General features: G+C 38.3%; 1 protein-coding gene across 1 annotated transcript; it reads left to right on the plus strand.

The window, feature by feature from the left end:
- Positions 1–1,128: 1,128 nt before the first annotated feature.
- On the plus strand, positions 1,129–2,028 carry LOC122731946 (vomeronasal type-1 receptor 3-like). Its single transcript, XM_043972185.1, has one exon. The coding sequence runs from the start codon at positions 1,129–1,131 to the stop codon at positions 2,026–2,028; it is 900 nt and encodes a 299-aa protein (XP_043828120.1).
- The last annotated feature ends 10,063 nt before the right edge of the window (positions 2,029–12,091 follow it).

Genomic DNA, 12,091 nt, shown 5'->3' on the forward strand with positions numbered 1-12,091 from the left:
AAGTGTGTGGAGAAGAGACAGGGAGAAAGAATTTGGACCTCAAAACATTTTTAATGTTAAAAATTATTTTTACATTTAATTGGGAAAAATAAATTAAATTTTAAAAGAATAAAAATAAGAAAGAAATTATGAAGAAGCTGAACGATTGCAGAAAAACAGGACTTACATGAATTAATAAAAAGGGAAGTGAACAGAACCAGGGTTACCAGGGTATTGGCAATATTGTAAGATGATTAACTGTAAAAGACTTAGCTATTCTCAGCAATACAGTGATCCAAGACAATTCCAAAGGATAAATGATATCAAATGCTATCCACTTCAACAGAGAGAAATAATGGAGTCTGAATGTAGATAAAAACATACCAGTTTTTTTCTCTCTTTTTCTTTTTTTCTTTTTTTGGTCTGTTTTCTTTCACAATATGATCAATGTATAACCCATATTAATTGACTCATCTTTTCAATGAGGGGGAGGAAAGGGAGAGAGAGATTTGGAAATAAAAAAGTGCTAAAACGGTTTTTTGCATGTAATGGGAAAAATTAAATATTTAAAATAAGATTTTTTAAAAATTTTATTACCTAGGACACCCCATGTCTTCTAATGGATTATTATCCAAAGAAGTATCTTTAGGGATCACCTGAATTAAATTCACTCAATTCTGTCCATTTGATTTCACTGACACATAAGATACTGATGTTGACAATTTCCATCTTGAATTTGACCTCATCCAGATTACCTTGGTTCAGAAACCTTACAGCCCAGGTTATTAAGCAACCCTGATCCTTACAACATCAGACTTTCCTTTTCTTCACCAGATGCATCTGCATGTGAGCTTCCTTTTGGCTTTGAATAAAGCACTTCATTAATACTAGAACATTTTGTTGTCCTCCACTCTTCCCCAAGAGTATTTTTAATATCTTCCAACCTGAGGGGTTCATCTTATAGAATTGGACTTGAGGAGCAATGTGAGATATTTTTTTTGCCTTTCAATGAATAACAAGAACATGGCATAGTACCTAGTACATGGTAAGCATTTAACAATTCTTTAGTGGCTGGCTGACATAAGTCCATGTGTTTGTCTGCAGGTCACAATAGATCACAGCTTCTCCTCTTTTCAAGACATCTTAGGAATGCTTTCTGATGATGAAATCCTAGGAATACTCTACCTGCAACTTACTGGAATGGGAGTCTTAGGGAACTGTTTCCTCCTATTCTTGTATAGCTATAATTTCCTTACTGGTATTAAAACTAAAACCATTAAGATAATTGTCACCCACTTGGCCTTTTCTAACACAATGTTGCTCCTCTTCAGAGGAATCCCTACCACAGCAAGGGTATGGGGGGTCAAATGTTTCCTGGATGGTCTTGGCATTCGCATAATAACTTACCTACAGATATTGCCCCGTGGTATTTCCCTTGGTATCACCTGCCTACTGAATTCTTTCCAAGCCATTACCCTGACTCCCAATGGCTCCATCTGGGCAGAGCTCAAAACTAGAGCTCCAAAATGTATCACTCCCTGCATTCTTCTCATCTGGATCTTCAATATTCTAGTTAACATAGTTGGGTTTGTATTCCTCACTGGCCCAAAGAATAGCACAGAGAGTAAACATGGATGCAACATGGGATATAGATCTCTGGATATGTATAACACAGATCATTTAATAATTATAATTGCAACATTTATCCATGATGCAATTCTTGTATGTCTCATGGCCTGTTCCAGTGGCTACATGGTTTTTATCCTATACAGACACAACCAGTTAATCAAGTATATTCATAGCACCAGCCTCTGCCGAAAAATATCCCATGAAACCCGAGCTACCAAAGCCATTCTGCTTTTAGTAGGTACATTTATTTTCTTTAATGCACCAAGTCCTATTTTTATTCTTTATATGTTCTATTTTAAAGAAGGAAGTGTCTGGGCTATACATGCCTCTGCCCTTCTTTCCCTATGTTACCCAGCAGTCAACCCTTTCATACTGATCAGCATTGACACCCATATGCCCAAGGTTTGTTGTGTCCACTGATGGGTTGAAAAACTCCTGTGTCCTCAACTTTTACCTCAGGAAACTTAAAGACATTAAATTTTAGAGCTTCAAAAGTTTTGGATAACGCACAGTTTAAACCCCTTATTCTGCAGATATATGAATCAGGGCCATCAGATCAATCAAAAATGAAGAAGCCTGCTTTCTCAACTCTGATCTATCTTTTATATTGTGCATGTTTCATTTTTCTGCTTTTATATATGACACAGTATCTGATGTGTTTCATGAACTTCAAATGTTTTTAAAATTATATATATATATACACAAATATGGGAGTGATTTGTGGAAGTTATTAAAAACTATACTTCTGATATACTTGAGAAATATTCCTATAGAAAATAGTACTGAACCTGGGTTCTGAGACTTTGAGTTTTTTTGATACCTGGATTCTAATACAATTGGTGTCCTTTGACACCTCTATTTATTTAAATTCATTCAATATAAACATTTTTCTAAGAAGGAAACTGTGATTTACCAGACTAGAAAAGTTATTCATAAAATAAAATGTTTAAGAACCTGATCCACAGAGGAAAAAGATACCATACATAAGGATAAGTTGACTAAATACAGTGATAATTGTGAGGAGATAATGGGACTCAAACTTCATACTTTTAATTTTGATATGACACGATTTCCTCATGAGAAAAATGAGGATCATAATGCCTGCCCTTCCTAACTCTCACAATTATCATGAGCTGCATGTCACCCTGGAAGGTCTAAGTTTTGAATGGTGCTTAAAAGGTAAAGCAATTTGAATGAAATCTAAGCAGAAGTTTCATCTACACCATTTTGGAAGGGGGGGATATCCTTATGTGAGGGTATTTCCCCACTGTCAACTTTAAGTTCAATTATATTAGGAGTCAAGTTCAATCCAGAGTAGTGTATGCTAATTAATTATGGTAAACTCAGAATGATGCTCTTGATGAAAACTTTATAAAAATCCTCATGTTTTGTTGGTTTGTTTTGTGTGGTTTTTTTCTTTTTTTGCAGAGCAATGAGGTTTAAGTGATTTGCCCAGGGTCACACAAGTATCTGAGGCTGGATTTGAACTCAGGTCCTCCTGAATCCAGGATGGTGCTTTATCCACTGCACCACCTAGCTGCCCTCCACATGTAATGGAATTAAAACTCCTATCTCTAAGAGAAGGAATACAACCCTGGTTTGGAGTGACCTATAAGTATTTTCCTGTACATTTTCCATTAAAGAGAAGTAATTGTAAAAATTTCATTGTATTTACACCGCAGAAACTTTCAAATGCTACAAATCAGGGATACATTTATTGTTCTGTTGATTGTCTAAGCAGAAGAAAGGAAAGGATAAAATCTTGATACTGCAGATTAAATGTGAGGTTGAGTCAAAAGTACATTTTTTCTTCATTGAGCAAGCAATTAAAGATGTACCAGCTACCTGAAATTTTATCACTGGCTTCACTGAGGTCATTTTTATATATTTCTGGAAATTGCCACTAAAGCTTAACATCTCTATAACATTTCAAATTGCTAATTTCAACCAAAGCCCTCCTCTGACATTTAAAGTCTTTCAAATACATATCAAACTATTGATAATATCAAATTTTGTTGTAACAAGTATTGGAAACAAAGTAGATACCTGTCAACTGGGGAATGGCTATACAAATTATAGCATAGAAATACTGATGAAATGCGGCTGGCATGTCAGAGGGGGTGAATATAATAAATACAAAGAAGCATGGAAAGACTAAGACATAATTCAGGCTAAACAAAGTAAGCAGAACTAGGAAATCAGTATGCCTAAAGACTACAATAATATAATTGGAGAAACCTCAGCAACAAATTCATCAACACTGGCAGGCATAAAATTAAAATGATTAAGCGTAAGGCAAAAAGGGATATGAGAAAATAGATTCGCCACTCCTTTATTATATTGCTACTAGTATTAGTATTAGCTAGGATTCACATAGCTCTTTAGGGTTTAGAAAGCACTATACACAGGGGAAGCTAGGTGGTACAGTGGATAAAGCACTGGCCTTGGATTCAGGATGACCTGAGTTCAAATCCGGCCTCAGACACTTGACACTTACTAGCTGTGTGACCCTGGGCAAGTCACTTAACCTCAATTGCCTCACCAAAAAGAAAAAAAAAGAAAAGGAAAAGAAAAAAAGAAAGCACCATACACTCTACTATATCTCGTTTAATCCTAAAAAGGGCCCTGTTCTTCAGGGCTATTATGATCTCCATACCTGCAGAGGTAGAAAATGCCATTGAAAGTGTCTTAGTGACATGCACATGGTCACATGGTGAGCAGGAGTGTGTTTTTATTGTTTTTTGTTTTTGGCAGGGCAATGAGGGTTAAGTGACTTGCCCAGGGTCACACAGCTAGTTAAGTGTCAAGTGTCTGAGGCCAGATTTGAACTCAGGTACTCCTGAATCCAGGGCCAGTGCTTCTTCCACTACACCACCTAGCTGCCCCTGGAGTATGTTTTTAAACCGGGTTCTGCACTCAAAATTTGTAGCTCTCTACACTATTCCCCCTAGTTGTTTCAAAATCTACCTCAGGTATCATCTTCTCCTTGGTGTTTTATCATATCCCCTGGAAGCTGGTGTCCAACCTACTTACCATGCCTTTTTTCTTTCTATTCTCTATATGCATCTGTCTACCTGTGTACATAGTAGCTCTCAATAAAATGTAAGATATTTTATATTACAAATTGCTTTCTTTGTTATAATCACCATGAATTGGCACATTTCCAAGCACATAAGAGGAGCTTAATAAATTCTTTATTGATTGCTTAATTGATTAAGGAGAGTGAGGCTTCAGTAGACATAGAGACTTGTGGTCAAACTAAGGAACAGCCATGTTCCTCATTGCAATACATTAGTATCAAGAATGGGGACATATGTTGGTCAGATAGGATTTCAAGAAATTAAGAAATTGGGGCATGAGGCTGTTCCAGAGAACTTATAATTTTAACTCACTTAATATGGGGATGTCAAAACTATGTCTTCTTGTGTTCTTCCTGACCACCAGTATACCTTTCTGGTTAGTTCAGTAAGGTTCTAAGTAGCCAGTATAAAGTAACAATAGCAGGAAGATTGCAAAAGGGAACAAATTGTTATTCTTGTTCTTCAGTTATTTTTCTATCCTATCCAAGCATTCATGACCCCATTTGGGATTTGTTTGTCAGAATCCCTGGAGTGGTTTAGTACTTCCTTCCCCAGCTCACATTACAGATGAGGAAACTAAGGCAAACAGGGTAAAGTGACTTCTCATGGGGCACATAACTAGAAAGTGTCTGGGGCCATATTTGAGCTCAGGAAGATGAGTCTATCTGACTCCAGTCCAGGTACTCTCTCCACTTCACCACCTAGCTTCCTTAAAGTGGAATTTAGAAGTCACTAATAGACTTTACTAAAGATCAAAGGAGCATAATATGTAAACGATATCATATATTAACTAAAAATATGTCATAAGACATTGTGATGTCAGTGGATGCCATTTAGAACTTGACATCAGAACTTCTGGTCCAGCGATTTGTAATGAGCTAACACCTGTTTGGCACAGATAAGACAGTCTTTTCCCAAAAAAAATCTAATAAATTTGAGACCCCAAAGTCCTACTTATTAATCACTCCAACACTTCCATCTAGGACCCTGCTACCAAGTGCTTCTAACTCCAATTGAGTGTTACATGGGTTACACTCTGTGACTCTCCTTACTTTCATCCCCTTTCCATCCTGCCCATGTTCTTCTACCACATGAATACCATCTTCCATGATGTCTGCCTTTGTCCATACCCATACTTTTGTCCATTTGTCTCTGCACTTTCTCTGTCTTATTAAAATGTAATTGAAGGGGGCAGCTAGGAGGCGTGGTGGATAGAGCACTAGACCTGGATTCAGGAGGACCTGAGTTCAAATCCTTCCTCAGACACTTAACACTTACTAGCTGTGTGACCCTGGGCAAGTCACTTAACCCCAATTGCCTCACTAAAAAAAAATGTAATTGAAGCAATATTTCCTGCTGTGATCATGCTCTTTCCTGGAGAGAACCCAAAGAATTGGGAAGGACTGCCCCTGTTTCTTAATTTGATGAAAAATAATTAGCAAGTTAATAGTCATTCAAGTTGGGGGTAGAGAGAAAGTAAATTTGAGCAATCAATTCTCCACACCTTCCACAATCTAAGGTGGCTTTCTTTGTTGTTATTAAGTTTTTGTTTTTAGTGGGGCAATGAGGGTTAAGTGACTTGCTCAGGATCACACAGCTAGTAAGTGTCAAGTGTCTGAGGCCAGATTTGAACTCAGGTCCTCCTGAATCCAGGGCCAGTGCTCTATTTACTGTGCCACCTAGCTGCCCCCATAAAGTGGCTTTCTTGTCCCCTCCCAGAGACTTGAGTCTTTCCTGGCTATAGACAATGAAAGGTGTTACCATCCTAATCATGTCTGACCATCCATCCCTACTGTGGACAATTCCCTGGGTCAGGACAATTTCAGGCTTGCTTTTTAACTCACTTCCATGCAAGGGGGGAGTCTACAGGGAGGGGTGGATCAGACCAATCAAACCGTGCTTTTTACTGAGGGAGAGTCAGCCTAATATGCAGGCAGCAGCTCCACAAGAAGTCCAAAACTGTGCTCCCTTTCTCTTCTCTGGGGATCAAAGTAGCCCTTACTTCTCCATCTCCTCTTATTTGGACAAAAAACATTTCACACTTGTTTATAAGTGTTCTTTTGGTGGTTCTAATGATAGATAAACCTTGTTGATAGGGATTAGCGCCTAAGACAAATTTTCTTTTTTGACAAGTCTCAAATTCCCCAGGCAAAAAATGTGACTTCTCTGTAGATGACATTAAAATCACAGCTCTCAGGGGAAATTCTCTCAGGTAGAGTTGTCTATATGAGTGTAAGCCTCACCAGTATCCCAATCATACTCTGGAGATGCACAGGCATACATCCTTACATGAACTCTTACATGCTGCTCACCACTGTCCAACTCACTGCCCTGTAAGCAGAGACCAGCTGGGTAAGCAGCTGTATGACTTAGCCCCAGAAACAAAGATGTGAAACCAGGAATGTATGTTGAGTCAATCTTTAGTGTTTGTCTGCCTGGAGCTTAGCACAGGGTCTGACCCAGTAAGGGTTTAATGAATGCATGTTAAACAATTGAGTAACTGATTTCAGGGAGAAGAAATCAGTTGCCTCATTCTTTCCATGGAAGGAGCAGGTTAAGACCATGAAAATAATAATGAAAAAGAAATGTACTGATAATTAATACTAATGACTGATGTTATTCCTACTCCATATACCTGCTATTTTACCCATTGTTATTCTAGGTATTAGGGTTAGTTCAGGTAATCGTGGGGTGGGATCAAATGAACTCACACTGCATCCTCTATTGCTGAGAGGTTTTGTTTTGTTTGTTTTGCAGGGCAATGAGGTTTAAGTGACTTGCCCAGGGTCACATAGCTAGTGCATGTCAAGTGTCTAAGGTCAGATTCGAACTCAGGTCCTGACTCCAGGGCCGGTACTTTATCCACTGCACCACCTAGCTGCCCCCTGTTGCTGAGAGTTTTTGACCAAACAGCAGGCCTAGGAGCATACATGCCAGATGATTGTCATTTACAGTCTGATGAGATTAAGGGAAGGGGCCTTTTAAACTCACTGTTTCCCAAACTGAGCCTCAGGATTTCTGTGTTCTTATCCAACCTCAGGCAGGGTGAAGGCAATTCACCTCATGTCTCATGCCCTAGGAGGGCAAGTTCAAGGCTTTAATTTTCTTGCTGGTTTTAGAGAAGTATGAGAGTGAAGAAACTTGGCTTCTGCTCTCTTTGCTTTCAGGTCCTCCCCAACCTAAGCCCTCACCTTAACCCAATGGGATCCAGAAATGCCCTCTTCATTTTAAGAGATTTGGGACAAAATGCTGAGAGTTCCTTTGGGGACCAAGAAGGTGATGTCAATGTTGGTGACTTGGCAGTGGATGCTTCTTCTCTCTGTGCATTAAACCCAGAGACTTCCAAATGAGGATACCACACTGATAGGTAATACAAGAGGTCACTCTGACTCTGGTCTCTCAGTCTTCATCATATCTATTTCCTAAATCTCACTATCTCTCTCTCCTTGCCAGGGACACTCAGGGGTGCTGGTTGTGCTTGATAACTTTCATACTGATTTACTCAGTTCTTTCATTCTTATACAGGATAATAACTAAGTTCTCTCTTATTTTTTTGATATAGGCAGGAAAGAGAAATCTATCTGTCCTCATCTGCAATCAATCAATGGTCATCCTTACAGCCTGGTGTCAGAGTGAAAAGTCCACTTACAGGGAAGTGAGAGAACCAAGGTTCAAAATCAAGGTTCTGCTACTTACTGTTCATGTGAACTTGGGTAATTCAGCTAAGATCAAATGTTCATTCCCTTTTCAGTTACATCACTTTGGATGCAATACCATGACCTCCCCCACAGAATTAGGAAATATTCTGGAGTTTTAGCCCTGACTCCTCTGCTAACACAAAGACTAGTCTTCAGTAACACTTCATAAACCCTCTAATTCTTCCTGCCAGGGTGAAGGTGGCATTTGGAATACCCAAGGTTTCTTTATGTTTTTTTAGGGTTTCAAGACAAGTGGTAGGAGAACAAGCTGGCACATGAAGACATGGACTGGCCCACATGATAACTGAGAAGCCTGGCAAGGATATCATTGGAGAAAATTTGCAAACAGTTTGGTTTTGACTAAATTTAATTTAAAATGAATTTCTTAAAAATCTGGGGTCTTTTTAAGTCATGTCAGTTCCTAGAGCAGGACATGTAAATGTGAATTAGAGGTGGGCCTTGGGTGATCAAGTTGGATAATCTGCATTAATGAAAACCACAATGTTTTAAGAGCAAGAGGAAAGACTAAAACATTCAGTAAACATTGTATGTAAGGGAATAAGTTAGAGGCATTCCCAATAAGATCAGTGGTGAATGGGGCAGCTAAGTGGCGCAGTGGATAGAGCACTGGCCCTGGATTCAGGAGTACCTGAGTTCAAATCCAGCCTCAGACACTTAACACTTACTAGCTGTGTGACCCTGGGCAAGTCACTTAACCCCAATTGCCTCACTAAAAAAAAAAAAAAATAAAGATCAGTGATGAATGAGGGATGTCCATTATCTTCTCTATTATTTAATATTGTACTAGAAATGTTAGCTTTAACAATAAGAGAAGAAAAAGGAATTAAAGGAATTTGATTAGGCAAGGAGGAAACAAAACTATCACTCTTTGTAGATGATATGATAGTATACTTAGTGTAAGGACCAATTTTTAATTGGGAAGTGTTAGCTAGGTGGCTTGCCGCAATATTGGGGCAAGGAAGGAGACCGGCATCCTCCCTCAAAACAGAGCAGGATTTATTTAACAAGAATGAACTTAAAAAAACACAAATAGGATCACTAGGATCAAGGGGAAGGAATAAAATGGGGAAAGGGAAATTATACAACCTGAACACCACCACTGCCCAGGAATCAGCTGAGAACACACAGCAACGTCCTGTCGCTTTACAGATTCATGCTAGAATGGTGGAAAACCCCCCTTCTTCCCAGAAGACCCCAGGCTGACCACACACACAACCCCCAGCCAATTGGCTGGCCACTCTGACAGTCATGTGACTGCCCTCACTAGGCTTCCAATCATTATAATTTTGCCAGGCCCATGTAGGCATCTGTGAGTGGTGATGACTTGAGGTGCCAGCGCCATGGCAATGACTAAACCCAGTGGGTGTAGCACCTTGCGGTTTGCAGAGCCCAGGCCAGTGAGCATGCTGAGTTTTTTTTTTTTTAATTCTAGCCAAAACATGGGGTCATAAAAACCTCAAATAACAATTAATTCTTTACATTAGGGAATCCTAAAGAATCAACTAAAAAACTACTTGAAGCAATTAACAACTTTAGCAAAGTTGCTGGATATAAAATAAACCCACATAAATCATCAGCATTTCTATACATGACCAACAAAGCTCAGCAGCAAGATATAGAGAAATGTCGTTTAAAGTAATGGTAGAGAATATAAAATACTTGGGAGTCTACCTGCCAAGACAAATCCAGGAACTCCATAAACACAATTACAAAACACTTTTCACACAAATAAAATCAGATTTATATAATTAGAAAAAACATAAATTGCTCATGGACAGGCCAAACTAATATAATAAAAATGACAATTTTACCAAAATTCATTTTCTCATTCAATGCCATACCAATCAGACTACCTAAAAATTATTTTATAGAGTGAGAAAAAATAATAATAAAATTCATCTGGAAGAACAAAAAGTCAAGAATATCAAGAGAAATAATGAAAAAAATGCACAGGAATGTAGGCTAGCCATACCAAATCTGAAGCTATATTATACAGCGGCGGTCATCAAAGCTATTTGGTACTGGTTAAGAAATAGAGTGGTAGATCAATGGAATAGGTTAGGCACAGGAGACATAATAGTGTGACATTTAAAATTTAATGTGTGGTCACCTTAAATTAGAAGTTTTAGCATCAGTCTTTGGACATTAAACATTTATTAAAACATACCAGGTATTAGTAAAAAGAGAACATGTGGACTTTAGAAAGTTAAGAAAAGGCCTGTCTAGCCTAGAATTCCAGCCTGATTTGGTTCTTCCTCAAGTCCTCCACCAAGAGCCTGCTTCAACCACAAACTGCTCAGCAAAATGAGTGTGGAAGCTTTTTATAGGTCCGGAGCAGAGGCGGTCCTTACACACTGCTTCAAGCTGATTGGTTAGCATCATCCAAATCTATTGGTTCACTGGACTTGAAGGTGGTCTCAAGTTGAATTCAAAGTCCTTAGCTTCTGAGAACAATACCCTCTTAAGGGCCAGCCAGGTGTGGTTACAATCTCATTAACTTTAAGTAGGCTAATCAGCAAAGTCAATCACTCTCACTTAATTTAATCAGTTTAGATTAATCTTCAGGTGAGACTTTGAGTATCTGCCAAGTCCCATCATTTTCTCGCAGTAGTAAATTACTATAGTAATCTCCTGTTTGACAAACCCAAAGACTCCAGCTTCAGGGATAGGAACTCAGCATTTGACAAAAACTGTTGGGGAAACTGGAAGATAGAATGGCATAAACTAGGAATAGACCAACATCTTACACTATATACAAAAATAAGGTCAAAATGGGTACAAGATGTAGATATAAAGGATGAAACCACAGATAAATTAGGAGAGAAAGGAATAGTTTGTCTCTCAGATCGATGGAGAAGAAAACAATTTATGTCCAAACAAGAGATAGAGAATATAATGAAATGCAATATGGATGAGTTTGATTGCATTAAATTAAAAAGATTTTATACAAACATAAGCAATGCAACCAAAATCAGAAGGGAAGCAGAAAGCTGGAAAACAATTTTTGCAGTCAGTATTTCTGATAAAGGCCTCATTTCTAAAATATATAGGGAACTAAATCACATTTATAAGAATGAAAGTCATTCCCAAATTGAGAAATGGTCAAAGGCTATGAACAGGCAGTTTTCTGATGAAGAAATCAAAGCTATTGCCACATGAAGAAATGCTCTAAATCATTATTAATTAGAGAAATTCAAATAAAAACAACTCTGAGGTAGCACCTCACAGCTATCAGATTGGCTAATATGACAAAAAAGGAAAATAATAAATGTTGGATAAGCTGTGGACAAATTGGAACACTAATGCATTGTTGGTGGAGCTGTGAACTGATCTAATCATTTTAGAGAGCAATTTGGAACTATGCCCAATGGGCTATGTGACTGTTCATGTGCTTTGACCCAGTGGTCCCACTGCTAGGTCTGTATCCCAAAGAGATAATAGAAGAGGCAAAAGGACCCATATGTACAAAAATATTTATAGCAGCTCTCTTTGTGGTGGCAAGGAATTGGAAATCAAGGTAATGCCCATCAATTGGGGAATGGCTAAACAATTTGTGGTATATGAATGTAGTAGTAGTAGTAGGCCTCCACCAGTCACGGATGACCATAGTATCTGAATGTAATGGAAAACTATTTTGCTATAAGAAATGATGAGCAGGAGGATTTCAGAGAAACCTGGAAGGAC

The sequence above is a fragment of the Dromiciops gliroides genome, chromosome 6 (assembly GCF_019393635.1).
Source record: "Dromiciops gliroides isolate mDroGli1 chromosome 6, mDroGli1.pri, whole genome shotgun sequence".
Taxonomy (NCBI): domain Eukaryota; kingdom Metazoa; phylum Chordata; class Mammalia; order Microbiotheria; family Microbiotheriidae; genus Dromiciops; species Dromiciops gliroides.